The 21,963-nt window shown below is 37.1% G+C and overlaps 1 protein-coding gene across 1 annotated transcript in view; it reads left to right on the top strand.

Moving 5' to 3' along the window:
- The window catches only part of PHTF2 (putative homeodomain transcription factor 2), a 41,790-nt gene that overhangs the window by 17,253 nt on the left and 2,574 nt on the right, over positions 1 to 21,963 (top strand). The window contains exons 8-16 of the mRNA XM_086609860.1: positions 830 to 1,031; positions 3,079 to 3,237; positions 7,819 to 8,037; positions 10,351 to 10,479; positions 11,625 to 11,897; positions 12,898 to 13,029; positions 14,320 to 14,406; positions 15,398 to 15,553; positions 18,984 to 19,079. Coding sequence (XP_086465986.1) covers positions 830 to 1,031; positions 3,079 to 3,237; positions 7,819 to 8,037; positions 10,351 to 10,479; positions 11,625 to 11,897; positions 12,898 to 13,029; positions 14,320 to 14,406; positions 15,398 to 15,553; positions 18,984 to 19,079 — 1,453 coding nt within the window. The remainder of the gene's footprint in view (positions 1 to 829; positions 1,032 to 3,078; positions 3,238 to 7,818; positions 8,038 to 10,350; positions 10,480 to 11,624; positions 11,898 to 12,897; positions 13,030 to 14,319; positions 14,407 to 15,397; positions 15,554 to 18,983; positions 19,080 to 21,963) is intronic.

Raw genomic sequence — 21,963 nt, 5'->3', positions numbered from 1 at the left:
CTATTCCTTTTCATTCCTTCATCGACTGCACTTTCAAATTAGAAAGTGTAATCATCCAAATGTTTACTTTGAGAAAGCCTTTTTCTGGCATTAGATATTCTTGCTGCTACATCTATTGACTAGATAGGAGCCTTGGCGTCTAGAGGATGTTATGGAAGACTATTCATCAATATTAGTGGTCTTAAGAGTAATAATACTGAAGCATAATTCATAAACTCATTTTGTGATTTGAAAACAGGCTTAATTAGTGTGTTTGTAAGGTATATCGAAATATCTTGCCGGAGTGTTACTGGATAATACAGAAGAGGGTAAATCACCTTCTGTTTAATAGAGTTGTCAATAAGTGTAGTGTATTTAAAACAACAACAACAAAAAATATCTATGTACAGAGTACTAAAGAGCGCATGTTTGCAGCTTCAGGAAATGGCATTCTTGCTTTGAATTAATAAGACTTAAACTTCTAGCATACCTCTTGTTTTCCTACGATGGAATAGAGAAATTTCTCATTTACATTTGAGGCTCGTGGTTCTTCTGTTGCCAAGTTGCTGCAAAGTTTTCATTTTAAAAATAGGTTTCCTTTCTTCTTCTCTCAGTAGCTAATTATATAATTTTCTTTCAGACACTGACAGTTTCTTTTGTAACAATTTTAGGAAAGGATAATAGGTATTATTTAGAAGATGAAATAGTTACAAATATTGCATCAAATGTTAATATTATTCGTGTTTATCTTGATAGTAAAACTAAAACATAGGCTGAGAGGGATAAGCAGGATTTACATTGAGGAAAAAAATGAGAGAGTCATTAATACATATATTTGTTTCAAATATAGATCAAAGAAAGCAAAAAACTCAATCGATAAATCCACGGAGACTGATAATGGCTACGTGTCCCTTGATGGGAAAAAGACAGGTAAAAGCAGTGAAGAATGTTTGCAGGCCCATGACCGTCGCTGTGAGGTGATTAAGCCAGAAGAGTCGGGGTGGAGCACTGCAACAGTGAGAGATGCCTTCAACAATCACAGTCTTCACAAAGTAAGTGTACTTCATTGCTTTCAAAGCAGCATTATTAATTTGTCAAATGATATGCGAGGTGTGTTTTTATGATGCTTTCGATGCATTCGTATCTACTTTCTCCTTAAAAAGAATTTTCAAATGACATTAGGCTTAGGATCCTGGGGCCAAAATTGTCTTATTTCATCCTTATATTCCTAGCCTTTCCTTTTTCTTGCAGAAGGATCCTTACTGACATGTAAACATCCTTTGCCATTCTGTATTTCAATGCACAAATTGGTGTGCTGTTGTTTTATCTGTAGGTTTTTCCAGACCAACTGAACACATTGTACCTTTTCCTGCCTCTTTGATATTCTGGACACAAGTCTGTCTTTATGCTAAAATGGAGCAAATTTTGGATTACTGACAAAATTTGGGCTCCTTTTCTTTCTTTCCCTTCCTTTTTTTTTTTTTTTTCTTTCTTAATCTCTGTAGGAGATTTGGGAAAGCATGATTACTCTCTCAGTGAAATAGGCAGGAATCTCTATAGTGAAGCATAGGAATGAGATGGAAGCATAGGAGTTGTTCATGAAAGCAAGCAGAACTTTTACTTTGTCTGGGTCTGATTATCTCCTAGATGTCCTATTTTCGTCTTACTGTTCTACAAAATAACTTTTTCAAAACATTTTTCCTGGCTCACTTATTGGCATTGAACACATATTGACTGCTATTGCAGCTGTTACACTTGACTCTCTCTCACTAGTATTTACCATCAATGATAATCATAGCAAGGGTATTTCCATGATAATATTGAAGGGAAGGATTATTCTACTGAAAGTCTACAAGTGCACATTTTTATAAAGGTTCATCTCTGGGCAAAAACTTCACTGTTGCTCTGCAGGAGGTACTTTCTCAGCAGTGATAGTAACTGAGGTTCAGTTGTCTTTATCAAGTCCAAGCATTTTGCATTCCTGATGAATTTCAACAAATAAAGGATTTTAAAGAAAAAGTAATTTTAAAGAGTTTTAAGTTTCTTTTGATAGAACAGATGACATGTTGTCTGTGTTTAACTTGCTTGCTGAGAACAAACCCACATTAAAGAGAAGTTGGCAGAGACTAGAATAGGCTCCTCTCTTCTATCCTCCTTTTCATCCCTTCCTCCAAAGACAATACATTCTGATGCCACTGCAAAAGGTAGTAGATAAGACATCCCAGACTGTTCTGCCTGTCCCTCTTTTTCTGTGCAACTTAGCTGTTAAAAAAAGTGAAATGGCCTGATCTTGAAGCATCTCAGAAAACGGAGTTCATCATGGAAGAGAGAATGATGTCTGAGTTAGAGGTGGAGGAAGGATTTGTTGTGTTCATAGAGAATCGCTTCACTAGTTTTGTCCTTTTAGCATTTCGTTGGATGACAAGAAGACTCTAAAGGAAACTTTAAAGGGTCCTATCTGGTGATCTCATAATAAATGAGAATACACAAAAAAGTTTTTGACAGCCGAATGATCCTTTGCTGCCCTTTCTTCTTTCTGTTACCGTAAGGGTTACTTTAACTTAAGTTTAAAATCAGGGACATGGAAAGCAGAATAAATTAATGATCTGAGTATTCTACATGCAATCTGCAGCACTTTGTTGTTGGAAGAAGAGGTAAGTGAACTTTGTACTGTATGTGTTGGTAATTCAATATTATAGTGACTGTTATCACAGTTCTGGTGGTCAGTTTTTTTGTGTGTTTCCCCACCACCACCACCCTGCATCTTCTGGATGGATTGCCTCTAATTCTTTCTTGTTAGGGTCGATTTAGACAAAGGTGCCTTTAACGTAAGAATGTCAGAAATGTTCTTTAATATAATATGAACAAGCCCGTTATCATCTGAGAAATGTTTATTTTGATATTACAATTTCTATTTTATAATTACTGCTATACCCCTTGATCTTGACAGTTTAACAGATAATCTTGACAGATATACATTAATATCTAATTTAACTGAGAATAGATGATAGTAATATTGCAGAAAGAAATTTGATTTCAGTAGTTGAGACCAAGACCTAGTGAGTATGAGTGTATGTCTTACTATGTTTCTTGCACTAGGATACTCACAGGACTGTGACAAATTTATCAGATGAAGTTTCTAGTGAGGAAGGGCCTGAAACTGGCTATTCTTTACGTCGCAATGTAGAGCGCACTTCTAGTGATTGTACACTTCGAAACAGGAAATCTCACCATTATAAGAAACACTATCCTCTCGAGGTATGTTTTTTCCATTGCTTCTTTTCTGTAAATTGTTAAAACCTCTCGGTTTCTTATGGAAGGATATATTTTCCTCAAACCTTTTTTCTCCTATATTGGATTTTAAGAGTCTGTTAACTGGGAGTCATGCTAGCGGGGGACAGAGATTATTTTTTTTTAATAACAGAGTTTTGGAATTAAGAGGTTCTTAATTAGTTGGTTTGAGCTTCATCCTATTTTTCGATTTGTTGTAAAGATCCTAAAATATATTCTATAGATCTTGCATCAGATAATGGTCAACTCTGTTGCTGTCTTTTTATACCAGTTATTTCCCCTTGAAACTTGATTTGTTACAGAAACAGTAGTAATTGGCAATATGCAAATTTTCATCATTCTAGTGCTGCTGCTTCTCTCCATTTAGTTAGTATTTTGGATTCACTAGCCTTCTTGCCTGAGAAGTTTGATTGCCTCTGAGTTCTCATTCCCTCATGTTTATTGAAACAATGATTTAAAATATTGTCATGAAATCTCAACAAGATTGTTAACAAATAAAAATACTGAAATTTTAAGAGGCTTGAGCTTAGAAGACTGGAATTCATAGATTGTATATTAGCAGAGTCCTTAATCGTAAGGACTCATAGGAAGAGAATGTTTTTATTTATTTATGTGTAATTTTAAAGAAATTATGCTCTTTTATTTTGCTAATGGTATGCACCTTAACAGATATATGGAACTTTTTTTTTTTAAAAGGATATGTTTCCATCGCTCAGACTACAAGAAACGAGTGTAAAGAGTAATTTCAGCTCTGACAAAAGTCCACTTGCAGATGAGTTTAATAGGCAGAGCTTCATGAGTAAACTTTCTACATGCTATAAGAAACATCTCATAGAATGGTTTGGGTTGGAAGGGACCTCAAAGATCTAGTTCCAACTCCCCTGCCATGGACAGGAACACCCTCCACTACACCAGGTTGCTCAAAGCCTCCTTAGGAGAGTTCAAATATTGCGTTCTCTGGTGACAATTGTAAAGTCTTGAAACCAATGCTTTGCATAAAAACATTATTAGATAATCTTCTATTCTTTCATTTATTTCTCTCAGACTTTGGTTAGAATCATAGAATGGTTAGAGTTGGAAGGGACCTCAAAGATCATCTAGTTCCAACCCCCCTGCCATGGGCAGGGAAACCCTCTACTACACCAGGTTGCCCAAAGCCTCATCCAACCTGGCCTTGAACACTTCCAGGGATGGGGCAGCCACAACTTCTCTGGGCAACCTATTCCAGTACCTCACCACCCTCTGAGTGAAAAATTTCTTCCTTGTATCTAATCTAAATCTGCCCTCTTTCAATTTAAATCCATTTCCCCTTGTCCTATCACTACATGCCCTTGTAAAAAGTCCCTCTCCAGCTTTCCTATAGGCCCCCTGTAAGTACTGGAAAGCTGCAATAGGATCACCCCGGAGCCTTCTCTTCTCCTGGCTGAACAGCCCCAACTCTCTCAGCCTGTCTTCAGAGGAGAGGTGCTCCAGCCCTCGGATCATCTTTGTGGCCCTCCTGTGGACTCGCTCCAGCAGCTCGATGTCCTTCTTGTGTTGGGGACTCCAGAGCTGAACACAGTATTCCAGGTGGGGTCTCACGAGAGCAGAGTAGCGGGGCAGAATCACCTCCCTTGGCCATGCTTCTTTTGATACAGCCCAGAATACAGTTGGCTTTCTGGGCTGCCAGTGCACATTGCCGGCTCATGTTGAGCTTCTCATCAACCAGCACTCCCAAGTCCTTTTCCTCAGGGCTGCTCTCAATCCATTCTCCGCCCAGCCTGTACTTGTGCTTGGGATTGCCCCGACCCACGTGCAGAACCTTGCGCTTGGCCTTGTTGAATTTCATGAGGTTCTCACAGGCCCACCTCTCCAGCCTGTCAAGGTCCCTCTGGATGGCATCCCTTCCCTCCAGGGTGTCCACAACACCACACAACTTGGTGTCATCAGCAAACTTGCTGAGGGTGCACTCGATCCCACTGTCCATGTCACCAACAAAGATGTTAAACAGCACTGGTCCCAGTACTGACCCCTGAGGAACACCACTCATCACTGGCCTCCACTTGAACATTGAACCGTTGACCACAGCTCTTTGAGAGCGACCATCCAGCCAATTCCTTATCCACCGAGTGGTCCATCCATCAAAACCATGTCTTTCCGGTTTAGAGACAAGGATGTTGTGTGGGACAGTATCAAATGCTTTGGACAAATCCAGGTAGACGATGTCAGTTGCTCTTCTCCCATCCTTCAATGCTGTAACCTCATCATAGAAGGCCATCAAATTAGTCAGGCAGGATTTGCCCTTAGTAAAGCCATGTTGGCTGTCACCAATCACCTCCTTATTTTCTATGTGCCTTAGCATAGTCGCCAGGAGGCTAATTGATATGACTGTTTAATGCCTTATGCATGTTTGGTTTAGGATAACTGAAGACGTTGATGTTTGGAACTGTTTGTTTCATATTACAGACGATGTCTCTTGACTGTATACTGGTGCAGCTGGTAGTGCTTGACAAGAGGAGGCAGAAAGACATGATTTCAGTCAGGGTTTTTTTTGGCCTAAGTATCTTTTCTCTTACATAGAGTGCTTCAGAGCTAGGGAAGACTGTAGATATCTTCAGAAACTAAAGAGACTAAATTTCCTCCGTGTGCAGCTTTGGCAGTGATATTTTACACTTCTTTTGCCGTTTACGTGTCTGACTGATGTCATGAAAAGAGGAAGCCTTTCTTTTGTTACCAGCTCGCCTCCCCCACACGATGACAAAGGAAATGAAACAATAGTTTTCAAATCTGTGAAAGCATTCTTTGTATTTAAAAAAATAAATTAGTGAAGTCAGTGGATATACTCTCAACTTCTGTTCTACATTTTCTTTTATCTTCATGTTTACTCGTCAACTTAATTGTTGTTTGAGCAAGCCTTTTAATGTTCTTGCTTTATGAACTTCAGGACTTAATGGTATACAGTAGAGACTACCTTCTATAAATAATACATAACTTTTTTTAAAGAAAAAAATTTTCAGACTCTTTTGGCATTGATGTTATCTCTCATTTTGTAAAAGAAAGAAACAGAGTGCAGACCAAATTTTTTCTAAATATTTATTTACAAAATTGCTTGCATAAAATACATTAAACATTATTTTCAGGAAGAACAAAGAACATTTCTTCAGATAGTGATGCATTACAAAACATAATACATTTGTAGGTCTGCTGAAATATTGCTTGATTTTTTTTTTTTGTCCAGTGGGGGAAAAAAGTGTATATTCTTGAGAGAAACTAGCATAAATAAATAAATTTTTTGTTAAGAGGGAACAGAAATTCCCAGAGGATGACAATGAGTAGGATAGGTAGTCTTAAAAGCAATACCACCTGTCTTACAGGAAATGGATTCTGCTTACTGTAGAGAGTAGTTTAAAGCTCTGCATTCTTGTTTTGAAGACAACATTAGATTGTTTTATATGCATGCATGGGGAGATTTTAATGTCCCAAACTTAACATTTTTCTTTCTTTATCTAAGATACAGGTAAAATTTGAACATAATAAGGCACGCTTGTTCCTCAAGTACAGTTTGTTTAAAATAATCAAAGTTTTATGTATGACTATGTAGATGACACATATACCTAGCATAGCTATGTATACTCTTGCTTATTTTTTTCTCACCACACCTAATGTGTTACTGTCTTCAGACAAGCTCACTCTGTCTTTGAAAAGGTATGTTAGTGGTTACAGTGGGGGAATGTGATTTGTAGAGCACTTTGAGAGTCAGCTCCTCTTTTATTACATGCTCTTGCATTTAGAAATGTACTTCTGGAACATGTCAAGCTTTCTTTTAAAACTGGTTAAATTCTGTCTGCATTACTTGCTTGGAAGGCTACTTGAGTGCCTCAGGTCTTAGATGACTAGAAATACCTGTCCCTTCTTCCTCCAGGGCCTAGCTCTTTCTAGAGAAAGAATTACTTTCTGTATGGAGAAATTAATGAGTAGCTAAAGTACTTCAGCTCAAACAACTAGAGACAGAAAATCAAAACATCAAATTAATTTTAAATACTTTATGAATGATGCTTTTCTCACTCTCAGTCACATTTCTGTATTACAGTTTCAGTCTGGTCCATATGGCTTTAAGCCTCATTGGTGTCTTTCACATATTCACTAAAATAATGAAGCTGTAACGTGTTTTAAAAGAGACTTAATTTATAGCTTATAAAATCAGAAGTTTGAAATACAGTCCGTGGCTTGATAATTGCTGTTAAAGTCTAAACAAATTGAGTTCTAAAAATCTGTAATATAGTTATTTCCTTTTAATAGTTAATAGGATTTGATTCTTCATTATGTGACCCCCTCCCCAACAAAGCAGGGCCCATGGACTGTTACTTATTTGTACAGTGTCTAAAAATGTGTAACCTCTTAGACACTCCTTCAATAAAGATGTAATTCTTTCTGATTAGAAAGATAATGGATTGGAACACAAAAACCAGATAAACATGGATTCACTCATTTGAATTTCGTAACTGTTATGTCAGGAAACAATGTAGAATACAAAAACTGCATTAATTCCAATGCATATTTCAATTTCAGGATACACCTAAATCAGGTACTAGCTGCAGTTCTCGGTGTTCAAGCTCCAGACAAGATTCCGAGAGTGCGAGGCCGGAATCAGAAACCGAAGATGTGCTGTGGGAGGACCTCTTACACTGTGCAGAGTGCCACTCTTCCTGTACCAGTGAGACAGATGTAGAAAGCCCTCAGGTGAATCCATGTGTGAAGAAAGAATACAGAGATGACCCCTTTCATCAGGTTGGTATTCACCAGTTTTGATTTTTTCACACTACACACAAGTTCAGTGTTAGCAGCTTTATCACGCGTCAGGAGGCCTGGGAGAAAGAACTCTGTATTAAGTGAAAGTGACAAAGCTAAAGTGATTTTACAGAATTAAAATAAGGCAAATTTGATTTCTGCTACTCTGTCAAATGAAGAGTACATGACAATATACTGGAATAGCCTGCAGAATATTTGAGTGTTTGAATCTTAGTTCTAGTTCAGGACAAGCACTGGTCGATTTTAAGTTTCCTCTGTGGTATATGGTTCTGGTTTTGTGTTTTGTTTTGGTTTTGTTTGGTGTTTTTTTTCTTTTTTTCCTTTTTTTTTTTTTCCCTCTAGTGGAATTACTCTTTTGTGAGCCTATATCGGACATCTTTCTGTTTGCTTATATATAAAGGTATATTTAAAAAAGCAAACAGAAAGATAACATATTTAGTATATGTTATATATGTGTATATATATGTTACATGTGTATTATATATGTCTACATTCTATTTAGAGATAATATTTTTATTTTTACCTTAAAGCTAATAATTTTATTTCTCTTCTTTAATGCTGTTTTGTAGCAACATACAGGCAGTAATTTCTGAAAATTTTAGTGTTTGTTGGGCAGCACTTCAGTTGCAGCCTGCCTTAGGTTAGTGTTGTACAGAATGGAATTTTTAGTGCTTGACCATTAACGATCAAGTATTAGTCTTCATTTGATAAAATCCATTCAGATGTCACAGTGCCAGTTATATTTGTAGTGCAAGTCTTATCTTTAAATTGCATGTTAATTGCATTGCTAATTTGAACTATTTAAGTAAAGAGAATGGAGAGAAAGTGAAACATTCTTCTGGGAAAACATGTCATGTTGGTAGCGCATACATCAGTTCTAAGGAATGCTCTGCAGGAGATGATGTTAATGCAAAGGAAAAGAATTTCAAAAGACAGGCTTTTCACTCATAACCAGAATTGAAAATGAGGTATTTGTTGATTTTAAAAAACCATTACCTCAAGAAAACCCAAACCCAAAGGAGATAGCAATCTGGATTTCCTGCAGTCTTTGCTTTTTTATTTATTTTTAGTTCTTGCTTACATTTCGTATAAACAATAAACCGGAAGCCTTAGAATAAGGAGTCGAATTGTGTTATATGCATTGAATCTGTTTTTCTGTGGTTGAGTGGTTTTCTGTTTGATATAGATTGTGAATTTTTGAGTTTTGGCTCCTGGTGTTGATGCTCCCTCTAGAGGGAGATCTTGGAAGTCTGTGATTAAGAAAGTCCTGCAACTAATATTGCACTGTTTTAATAATATAAATCAAAATTTTTGATCCAATTGAAAGAACAAGAAGAGAGATAAAAATTGAGTACTTAGCAGAATACAAAGATTTCAGATAAACACTGATAAAGTAAGTAATAAAAATAAAAGCTTTACTTTCAATCAGTGATAAATTAAACTTTTAAAAATAAAACCACCCCCCTACTCCTCCTTGCAGTGCCACCATTTCCAGTAGTTTGATACACAGTGCTAGATGACCAGGCAGAGTTTGGAGCAATTTTAATCACCTAAATGGGAGAGGAGTGAGGTAGGGCTGAGGGAAATCAAGAAAAGGCCACAGCAGAACTTGTTGCCTCAACATTTTTCCAGATCCTTCAGTTCTCACTTTTCTCTCTGTTTAGAGTAAAGGTGCCTCAGCCATAAGTGCATTTAGGAGATTAGGCTGGGATTACCTGGCTCTTGGAGCGGCATGTATTAATTGGACTCCCACCACTGTGTGAGTCTTGCCAGATATGGTCAGCATAGGGGGACGTTTATCCATAACAAGGATTGCAAAGTACACAAATATAATTAAAAACAAATTAAAAAAATTGTTGGCCTTAGGCTCAACCTGAGAAGAGTACTTTTCAGAACGTTAGTGGAAAAAAATAATGATCAGAAAAATAAAATATTCCGTTAAACATGTGGCAAAATTAAAGGTGGCTTATAAATAGACCTTTGTTTTCATGCCTCTCTCTTCTTTGATAGTTTGAGCAAAAAAGAAGCCAATTAATCCTCAACCACAATAACTCAACACTGTTAGAAAAGTATGGGGAAGGAGAGATCTCTGTACTCACAGCTATTTTCTGGAAAAGAAGTGAATGATTTTGAGGAATGTGGTTAACATAGTAACATTTAGTAGAAGTAAATGCTATATAACAATATTTGTGTCAGTCTAAAGCATTTTTTGTCAGCGTATTGCTGACAAAGACTTATTGACATGACAATAGATTTTTATCTCTGATGGAATATATTCCTTGTCTTCCTCAGAGTCATTTGCCTTGGATCCACAGTCTGAATCCAGGACTAGAAAAAATAAGTGCAATTGTATGGGAGGGTAATGACTGCAAGAAAGCAGATATGTCCGTGCTTGAAATCAGTGGTATGATAATGAACAGAGTGAGTATTCTTTTTACTTTATGCAAATACTATATTTAGGAGTCTAAGCACTACCAAAAAGAAGCTTGTTTTATGTTTGGTTTTGTTTTGGTTTGTTTTCAAGTATCTGTTATTGACATTATTGTTCCATGGCTTACATCACTCTGATTGCTTGTTATTAAGAGATGAAAGAGCTGCCAGATCTTAACTATTGGGACAATGAAATGTGTTTGCATTGTTAGGTGCTAACTAACATAGCCAACCTCTATTTTATTGTTACAAAGTGATATTATGCTGTGAATATTCTGATTTATCTCCTTGGTTTTAATGAACAACTTATATGTTGGGTTAGGAGTATACAGATCTGAGTATTTGGATGCTAAAGTTAAGATTGGAAGAGAGACCTTTCCTCTGTAGGAAACAAACATCTAAGAGGATGAGTGGGATGTCTCACTAGTCCTCCCTTCTTTTTTCTAGTACTCCTCTTCAGGAAACAGTTGGAAAAGCATTTAATTGATGTCGTACTCTTTTTCAATATAGACAATGTAGGCATTTTGTAGAGTTGAACGTAAAATCCCAGCATAGCTTAAGGAAGCTATCCCTAATTCTGACAAGCTGATACTTTCCATCTCCAACTTGTTAAAAAGCAATGTATTCACAAATGTAGTTCAGATCTCTGTATCTCGATGGAGACGATACGGTTTTGGATGCAATCCACAGTAGAAGTAAACTTAACAAAGCTACAGCCAGCACTTTAGGAGTCCAGTCCCGTCTGCACTGCAAAAGCATTAAAAGACATACAACCCAAAAGCAAAACACAAATAGGAGTAACATACGGGATGTGAGCGACACAATCTGATTGGCACACTTTGCTAATTCAGTGTTTAATGAATTTTTCGTACAAGAATATGCACTGGAGTCTTTTAACTGCAGTATTAGGTTGTTGGCTTTTTAAATGATTTATCATATTTGGTTCCTGTGCATTAAGTGCTCTTTGAGGACTTCTTTTTTCTTAACAGTAAATTGTGAAGATGCTTGCTTGAAGGTTTCATATAACTTATCAGGTTATAAAATGTTCTTTGTGATAGTAAGACAGTAACAATAATTTCTTGATTTAATTTCAAATTCCAAAATTAAAAATATACCTTGTTTTCTTTTGGTTTTAGGTGAACAACTATATACCAGGAATTGGTTATCAGATTTTTGGGAATGTCATATCTTTAATCTTGGGTTTAATGCCATTTGTCTTTCGACTTTCACAAGCTAAAGATTTGGAACAACTAGCTACACATTCTGCCACTGAACTTTGCATGACTGCATTTGGATCAAATGGAGACATTCTGGTTCTCTCAATGGTTACTATAAGTTTTGTGGTCCGTGTGTCTCTAGTGTGGATTTTCTTTTTTCTGCTATGTGTAGCAGAGAGGACGTATAAACAGGTACGAAGAGCAAACCAAGAGGCTTCATCCAAAGCAAAACAAGGTTTAATGTTTGCATTTTTTTGACTTTGTGGATATTTTAAACTTGTTTTCTTCAGTGCACTATGATTCATAGATCAATGATGACACATACTTCAGTAGGCTTACAGTTTAGGAGACAACTCAGTTGCAATGGACTGAAGTCTGTACGGTCTCTGTAGCTAAACCTTTTTTCCTGGAGAGCATTTCTGAGGGAAAACTTTTTAATCTTTTATTTCAGATTTCTGGCTGAATGCATTAACCTAGCTCTTAGTCATGTCCCAGTTTGTCTCAGTCTTCTTCAAGGAGAAGGAGTTTCAATAAAACAACTCTATAAATTTCCAGTTTGTTCTACCAGTGTGTTCCCTTCAAATCTTTCAGTTTAATTCCACACAGTTCAGTCCAGACCCTGGCCAAGAGCCCTGCCTGCTTTGCTGGTAGATCAGTCTCACGGCTGGAGACTGAGAGCGGCTCTCTGAAGTAATACACCTGTTAATTTATTGCTTGTTATTGCAATTAAACTTTTAAGAGAGTATCAATATCCCTTACTAGCTGCAGAGTACAGATACTTACTGATTGGCCAAAGAAAAATTTTTTTAATTACTTTTCTCAAATGGTGGCCAAAATTAAGTGATTTAATGCAGTAGAATAGAATTAACCTGCTTCTAATAATAATTTCTGTTGGAAGGAGCTACTGTGATGCAGGCACTTTCTAATGAAAATGATTGGCAGGTTTGATTCTCTCCCAGATTTTAATAGCATAGCAGATCTGTTGTCCGAAATTTCAAGAAAGTAAGTCAAAGTGCAGCTGAATTTTGTCTTCTGTTAGACTAAGAAGACTTAAAACTTTTTAATGTCTCCTCTTTTTAGTAACATGCCACTCTTATTTCTGCACTGTTAACATATTTTGCTTTACATTTTTTTTTTTTTAGTGTCCTTGAAAATTAGTTAATGGTTAAAGTATTTTTATTCTTCTCTGCAGAGGCTACTGTTTGCCAAACTTTTTGGTCATTTAACATCTGCTAGAAGGGCAAGAAAATCGGAGGTTCCTCACTTCCGTTTGAAGAAAGTACAGAATATAAAAATGTGGCTTTCTCTCAGGTCCTATCTAAAGGTAATACACATTTTTGCTACCACTTTAGTATAAAATATCCCATATGCTGTTGATGGAAGGCTGGTATTCTAGTCTGAATTTTTCCTCCTGTGCACTTATCCCTGTTGATGCACGTGGTGTCCTATGCGCTTCATTTTGGTGTCTCTGGGCCAACAGTATCTGCAGGCAGCCTGATTGTGAGAAAGTAAATATCTAGTTTTCACCTTGGGCTAAAGGCATGTGTGTTCAGAGTTAGAGTCTTATGTTACTAATGCTAGCAGAAAAGTCTCTCATGTGAATATGTTGTGTAAAAATGACAGCTTGTAGTATAATGCAGACAATACTTTATTGTCAGAGCCCCACCAGTTAGTGTCATTAACACAGAAGGAATTTATGAAGCAAGACAGTTTACATAGATATTTGTGCTGTGAGTGCGTATTTTCCTGAGACCCCACCTGGAATACTGTGTTCAGCTCTGGAGTCCCCAGCACAAGAAGGACATGGAACTGCTGGAGTGAGTCCAGAGGAGGGCCACAAAGATGATCCGAGGGCTGGAGCACCTCTGCTATGAAGACAGGCTGAGAGAGTTGGGGCTGTTCAGCCTGGAGAAGAGAAGGCTCCGGGGTGATCTTATAGCAGCTTTCCAGTACCTAAAGGGCGCCTACAGGAAAGCTGGAGAGGGACTTTTTACAAGGGCATGTAGTGATAGGACAAGGGGCAATGGATTTAAACTGAAAGAGGGCAGATTTAGATTAGATACAAGGAAGAAATTTTTCGCTGTGAGGGTGGTGAGGCACTGGAACAGGTTGCCCAGAGAAGTTGTGGATGCCTCATCCCTGGAAGTGTTCAAGGTCAGGTTGGATGAAACTTTGGGCAACCTGGTGTAGTGGAGGGTTTCCCTGCCCGTGGCAGGGAGTTGGAACTAGATGATCTTTGAGGTCCCTTCCAACTCTAACCATTCTATGATTCTATGTGCCAGGTGAAGCTAGAAATTATGCGCAAATTTGTTATGTCAGAGAATGCTACCTAAATGAAAGTTGCTTCACATCATGAAGGAGCTGAGTGAACAAGTGGTGAATATTTTCTTTTCTCATAGTTATCTTTAAATGCTTGCATCTGAATTAGTCGCACATGGCTTTAGGGGTGTTCAGATATAGCGATATTATCAGGTACAGCGTTTGGAACTTACATTGCCAGATCGTGATCTATGATAAAACGTAGATTCAAGGTGTGAATCTAACTGGATACGCTAAATATCAATGCTGATGGGGTGGGTTTTCACTCACCTACATACATCTCCCTTATTTTCAGCGTCGTGGTCCTCAACGCTCAGTTGATGTAATAGTTTCATCTGCCTTCCTCCTGACTATCTCAGTTGTGTTTATCTGTTGTGCACAGGTAAGGAAATCTTACTTGTATAGAAACAGCCATGACTTAAATAATGTTTAAAATAATTGAGTGCCTTTTGCTCAGTGATTCCTATTAAGATAAAAGACTATGGTGAAAAATCAGTAACAGCTGTTACAGCTTTTCAGAAGATTAAGTTCCATTTATACTGTTCATTTTTAGAATATTATTCTGTAAGAGCTAAAGCAGCTTATTGATAGCATAATTCCTAACATGATATTATTATTGTTTTTTAAATCTGTGTCTTCTTTCATTTTCCATCGTGGATTTTGGAACACAGTGTTTTTTTCTAACATTTTGCATCAAAACATACTTTTGCAAAGAAGTTTGAGATTGACCTTGATGATTTTTTTGTGAGAAATGAGGTGGTTGGCTGTATTTGTGTGCCCTCTAGTGGAGTATGTTTTAGTAAGCAAATCTATGTTTAAGGATGATTTTTATTGCCTAAAGTTTTTCCTTGAGCTTCTGTGGAAGGGAAGCTTCTGAATGGCTTCTGTTGGTATTTTTCCCCCACTTTCTTCCCCAGTTAATACTGATGTGTTTTCCTGGTAGCTAACTATAAATATTTTAATAAGAATATAATTTAGCAGTAGCTCTGCTTGGATTCAATTTTCTGTATAATTCAGTATGGTTTAGGGTCTGTTTTGTTTTTCATCCCATATAGTGTCTTTGCAAGTTTGAACATGAGTTTAAAATTGTCTCAAGAGTGTATATATTTTTTTTATATTGCTTTAGGAATGCAAAAAAAAGATGTATCTAAATTCTGATTGAGCCTTCAGAGCATATCTTTTCTCAAACCTCATCTCTTCGACAGAATGTTGATTTTTAAATCATGATTCAAAAATTATGTCTAAAAGCAATCTGTGTACTTATTACTGGGAATTTTTTCTTTGAGTTTGGGAGATATATAATTATTTTCTTACATTGTAATATAATTATTACTTTGAATTATTTTTTTTTCTTCCTCCTCTTTTGTTTTCAGCTGCTTCATATGCATGAGATCTTCCTTGATTGTCACTACAATTGGGAACTCATAATTTGGTGCATTTCACTGACTCTTTTTCTCTTAAGATTTGTTACTCTTGGATCTGAAACCAGTAAAAAATACAGCAATACCTCAATATTACTTACTGAGCAGGTGAGAATTTGTATAGACCTGTATTTTTATATCTAAACAAGTCATTAATCCAGTGAGATTCAGACATGCATTTTAGCTGTATTAAAATAGTCTAGATTAGAGAGTTAATTATGGTGTGAAACAACACCTTACAACCCAAAGTTCATTTTCTATGGGAAGTGTGTGACTTTGTTTGAAATTTGTATGGAACATTGAGATGGCCATATCCCAATTTCTCTTTAAGTGAGCGTGCTTAGAGACATCAGTATGTCATTTGATATAATTAAAGATCTAACAGAAGACAAACATAAAAAGTAGCTTTTAAATAGGAAAAAGAAACTTGAAACCTCAAAGCGTTGGATAGGAGAGTAAAAGATTTGAAACCAAACTTACCCTCTACAAAGTGAGTCACTGCTTCCAGTCCAATACTTTTGACTGCTAGATTGTGTGGATTACGTGTAGTCTCCTCTAGACTCCTTGGAAACTTTTTCTTTCAGTCATCTGTCAGTCTTGGCTTTGGGTCTATGTGCTTTTCTTCTCAGGAATGTTCTAGTCTGCATTTATACTGCAGACTTCCCTCTCTGCCTGGCACTGTTGATAGTTTTCCGAGCTAAACATGTTCAGTTAGTGTTAGGTAAGAAGCAATCTCTTTCTGCTCGGAGAGGTTTCACACTGATGCAAAACACAGCATTTAGGATAAGGTAAATAGGCAGTTCAAGGAACCTTCACAGGTTTTCTACAGGAAATAAGTTCATGTTGGAGAATGAAGTCTTCCAAACTGAGACTCTAAATGTCCGGATGTGAAGCTTATGACAGATGGCACACATGATTGCTTACGTATTTTGCTCAAAGAGAATTCATTCTGTCTTTACTAAAGATGATGACAGTGGGACAGTGGGAAGACAAAGAATGCCTATTTATTTACCTTGTCCTGAATGCTGTGTTTCAGACTGGTGTGAAAACTCTGAGTTCCTGAGCTTGGAGAGCTTTACATTGTTCTGTTGATCCTCAGAGTATGAATAACCTAATGTCCCAGTGAAGTTTATGTCCTTTGTTTCTGGAATGAAAATGGAGGAAAGTATCGGGGATAAGGATTGGAAAAAAATGCAGAAAGCAAAGTGAGAGAGAGAGACAGGGAATGTCAAGCCTTTCTTCTGCTTTCATAGGTTTCTGTACTATGCTCTTCACGAGAGTCAGTGTTTGAACATTGTAAGCCAGCATGGACATTGAAAGAAGCATACTCTCTATGTCCCTAGAACTTTTTTTTTTTTAAATTAAAAATATTCAGAAAGTACTATGTCATCTGACACTTAACTTTGTATTGAATCCAGCTTATCCTGTTACAAGTCATTTTCCTCAAAAAGGCCTGAGAGCTATATGAATGAAAACCAAAATAGGATTCACAATTGTTTCTCAGAAAATGAAAAAGATAAATGTCACTCTGGTTAGAACTTATTTTGGGACTGGTTTCACATACTGTCTGAGTACCACAGCATATATACAGCATTCTTGAGACCAATTCGTGAAAGTCTGCCATTTTGGCCTTTCAGGAGTGGCCAAGCTCAAACAATTGACTGGCATTCACTTGATCTCAAAACCACATCTGAACTGATGTCCTTGAAAATTGCACACTAGTGTTATTAGGCTTACTGAGAAGAGAACGAAGCTTTAAATCGAACAAACGAAAAACTACAGCCAAAAAACCTAAAAGAACAAACAAGCCTCAACCTCTAGACTCAATGTAAATGTTTCACAGATGAGATGAAATTGCAAATTCTACTTTCAGCGAAGTTCCAGCCGCTTCTGTGCGCTTTATATTCAACCTATGAATTTCATGATTAGGAGTCATGATGAGAAAATAAAAGATCAATCATTTTACATCAAGGGATTTTTTGGCTGTATACTGTTTGCCTGTAATTTTTCAAGTCCTGAAAGTGGTTTTAATTGATCTTGAAAATTAAGTGCCTCAGTGGTTGCTTCTTGAGTAAAATACAACATATGGTCTGATCAAAGTTGTTATCTTGCCAATTTCAAGTCTCAGAACAGGTATGGTAGATAGCTGTGTATATATACATTCAAACTCCCCTCCTGATTCAAAGTTTACTCTTGACTGTTGATTTTTTTTTTCATAAATTAATGAAATCATAGTAACTGTTAGCACTTCCTAGGGTTTATTACCTACTATTTTTTCAGAGTTGCTAAATAGAGCCTCTATTCTTAGTTTATCCTGTTTATAAACACTTGAATTTTTGAAATCAGTAATTTTGTATTTAAAGACTGGAATCTCTTTGCCTCTAAAAGTATAATTTACTTTAAAATGAAATTGTTAGTTCAGGAGCTTAATATACATTGGAATATATTAGCCTAGGTTTTGATTTTTAACTTGTATGAGAAACTTACAGTGACTTTTTTAGAGAGATCTGATAATAGTCAGGTACTCTGTTTAGATGTCTGTGGCCCTTATTTCAATAACCACCTTACAACAAGATGGTTAAATATATCATAGCATCATATAGCATCACTACCTTTCTGCAGCTTTGCTTCTCTAGTTTGATAAGAGTCTCTGTCATCTGAAAGACTACTTCAGCATATGGCTAAATTGTTCCTTTTTGATTTTGTTGAAGGTCGTCATCCTGAAATAAAAAGTGCACAACTTTACAAGATGTTTTCCCTTTGATTTGCTTTTGTTATGCAATAAAGAAAGAAAAACTAACCTTTACCTGGTCTAGGATATCAAAGAGAGGTCATTTGAGAATGAAAGCTGATGTTTCAAAATTGCTAGAAGGCCAAAAGAGAGCTAATTTGTACTCTTAACTGAACTTTTTCAGAAACAATGACCTAAAAAAGTCTGGATCACAAGTGTTGAAATGATCAATATACTGTTCTTCTACAGCAATAAAGAGTTTAATAATTTTTCAAATATTTCAAGGCACTGGAAAGATTGATTTTCTGCACTCAAGGTGCTCATGAAGTACTCAATTATACTAAAATCTTTCAAAAGAAATTACACTTTAGCAGAATTATTGAATAGACTGAAATGCTGAAACATAACTTTTGGCAGTGTTAAGCCTTGTAAGGTCTGCATACTAGTATAAAAAATTCTCGAAATGAATTGACAAACCTCAGACAACTACTGAAGAAGGAAAAAGAAATTATACAACCCTGGGGTGTTTTTTCTTGCATAATTTGTAGATTACACTAAACTTTAGAGCTATTGCTATAATACTGTCAAATGTATTTTGTTATATCATAAACCATTGTTTTTTCCTATGCTACCGAGCCAGTATTTGTTCTTAAATACTAAAAAAAAAAATTTGCTTGCTTGCAGAAGTGTGATTGCTGTTGTATCATATGACTGTTGAGTAATCACTTCATTTTATAATTAAATATTTCCAAATGAATTCATTTAAATTCTGAATAAGTGGTGATACTTGTATTTTGTTTAAATCAGATAAACTTGTACTTGAAAATGGAGAAAAAGCCTAATAAGAAGGAGGAACTGACACTAGTGAACAATGTTTTAAAACTTGCTACTAAGTTACTGAAGGTAAGAATTGAAATAGTATTGCCATATTATGTATAACTAAGAAGCAGAAGAGATTGCTTCATGAGTCACTTGTGTTACTCTGCAGGCAGTGCAGTGTGCTTTGGTTTAAATCTGCTCTGTAACTGTCACAATGATTCTGCTTGTTCATACACTCACAGTCTGTTATGTTGCTATCATTGTGAATTACAAATTGTTATTATTATTATTATTATATACAATAAGTTTTAGTCTTTAACAGTGTCTCGGTTTGAAAAAAAAAAAAAACTAGAGGTCTGCTAAGGAAGGCAGGAGCCTCCCTCGAAATGGAAACTGTAAACCCCCTCCCTCCGAATTACTAAAATTTTGAAATTAAAGGGCTCTCAGGCAAAGATATGGGAGTAGAAATAACAGTTCTTTACTGGGAAGATTAAAGAGAAGGGAAAACAACAACAACAACAACCCAAATGCAACAGTACACAAAAAGAAAAAAAAAAAAAAAAAAAGAAACCCGCTGACAGAGTCAGAATACGACCTGACACCCTGCTGGTCAGGGTGCTGGCAGCAGTCTGATCAAACGGTGGCTGCGGTCCTCCTGCAATGGCAGACGTGGCTCCACAGAAGCAGCGATCCTGCCGAAGGGCGCGGGCCCCTCCGAAGGGCCGGCGGTGCTGCAGATGGCCCGGTCTTCCTCGAGTGGCTGCTCTGTCCCAAGTAGTCCAGCAGCAGCCCCAAGTGCCCGTCTGTCTCCCCCGGTGACTGCCAGAGCCCGACCGCCGCCGCCGCCCCTTTCCCGCGCGCCCCCGGGTGCAGTCCCCAGGCCCGCCCTCTCCTCCCCCGCTGGAGCATCTCACATGGGGCCGATGTTGTTCTGGGAGTCTGGCCGCAGATCCTTGATTGCCCATCAAACAGAGATGGCTCCTGGAGGGAGTGATCCACAGTCATGGGCAAGGCATTGATGGCCCATTAACAGAAGACAGTCTGGGAGGAGGAGGCAAGGGAAACATTGCCCCACCTGGTTTCAGCAGCTCATGAAGATGGTGATAGAATACATACTTTTGGGCACATCTTACATCATAACCTAGGACAAACAGTATATGAGCAGCGTGAGAGAAAGTACTTAGGGATGGACAGAATGATGAGCCCTTGGGAAATAAATGATGCAATTTTGTTGTCTGTTTTGAGTCTTGATATCTGATTCTAGTAATAAGCTACTAGAGGATTTCTATTCTTCCACAAAAATTATTCCTCTTAAAAGCTCTCAGTGGTTAGCGTTTCAAATTGAAACTGTATTTTACTTGATGTCTTCTTTACTTACTGTCATAGAAGAATCCTTTTGGAAGACAAAGAGAAATTGTTACATAGGTCCATTTATAAGTTAATTAAAGATACAGGTTTCATTTAATGTAATTCAAATATTTCAGTCATCTGTGCCCTTGAACTATTTAGCATTTTTTTTTGCATGGAATCTTGCTGACTAGTAGGAAAGTTTTTTGCTTATGCAATATTATCCTGTTTGCCAACTAACTATACTTGGTGGGTAGAAGATACTTCTTCATGGTGAAGAGAACATGAATTTCTTTTATTAATTCCAATTTCTAGAATTCTGCAGAAGAAAAATCATTTTGCTTTCACTTATCTGAAACTACAGCATGGACATGTTAAGGCTTTTTTATACTTCTTGTTATTATTATAAGGAAAGCAGTGGTTGAGGTTCTCGGGAAGACGTGTTTGATCCTAAATTGCCTCTGCTGAGTTCTTCTGTTCTTTCAAATTCGCAAACTGTCATAAATTGAGAAGCAAGCTGTTTTGTTCTTTTGGTTGTCTGGGAGCTTAATTCTTGCTCCAGGAATGTCTCATTCTCCTTCAGACTAAACATTTCCCTTATCTAACACTTACTTAAGGGTTGCCTGAATGCCAAATAAGAGTGATAAATTTAACACTTGAAAAACTTTTTTGTTTTATATTTGGCTTTTATGAAAAAAAATCAATTAGTTCTAGCATTTGTTATATGATTTCACAGTAAAATTAACAGTATATAACTTATAATAGACTAAACAGGGCTTTCAAAGAGGAAGCCAGTCCTGACACTACAAAAACCAAGTTCATGACTTTGCCTCCCAGCCTCTCTTTGCACGGTGTTTCAGTGCTTATTACTTCTGCTGTTGCATGAACTATTTTTAAATTAAATAGCTTCACCTGTCAGTATTTGGATCTTGTTATACATTCTACTGTTATGGTAAAGTTCTTAGAGATGCTGCTGATTTGTTATTCTGGGGTTCCGAAGTAAAGCAACAACAGTGTTTTGACTTCTTCAGGGAATCATCTTCTTCATTTAGTCCAAGATAGAGTGGTCCTCAGGAATGGCTGGCAAATGCATAAGTATTTTCCTCTCCCTCAGATAAATTTCCTTCAATCCACATACCTCTCCCAGGACGTTTGGGTATAGCCCAACTGATACTGTTTCCATGTGCAGAGATCCCCATCAGTAGAGGGAGTGGCTGGATTATCATTCAGTAAACCTGAACCATATTTTTCAATGCCTCTGTACCTTTCCTTTGTGGTTAGGAAAATTCAGGCCTATTAAGAGAAGCAATTGAGGGTTTTTGCATATAATGGTGCTTTAAGACCTTGCTGCCTTGTTCTACCACACATTGAATTCTGGTCACTTACCCCATTGATTCTGGTCTGCACTTTCCATGAGAGGACTGACAGAGTCAGCAAGGACTCAGAGCTGACAAAGCAACAGCCTAAGTTGAGAGTTACGGTACAGCGATACAGGGAGCCTGGCTAAGTCAGTTTCTGACTGTATCTCTTGATATAGGAATAAGGGACCACAAAGCTTTTAGGGACCTGCTTTTGGAACAAATGAAGTTTTCTCTGAGCATCAGGGCGCAGACTTGTGCAA

The sequence above is a fragment of the Tauraco erythrolophus genome, chromosome 4 (genome assembly GCF_009769465.1).
Source record: "Tauraco erythrolophus isolate bTauEry1 chromosome 4, bTauEry1.pri, whole genome shotgun sequence".
NCBI lineage: Eukaryota > Metazoa > Chordata > Aves > Musophagiformes > Musophagidae > Tauraco > Tauraco erythrolophus.
The sequence above is the reverse complement of the archived record's forward strand: the minus strand, read 5'-3'. Positions and strand labels throughout refer to the sequence as shown.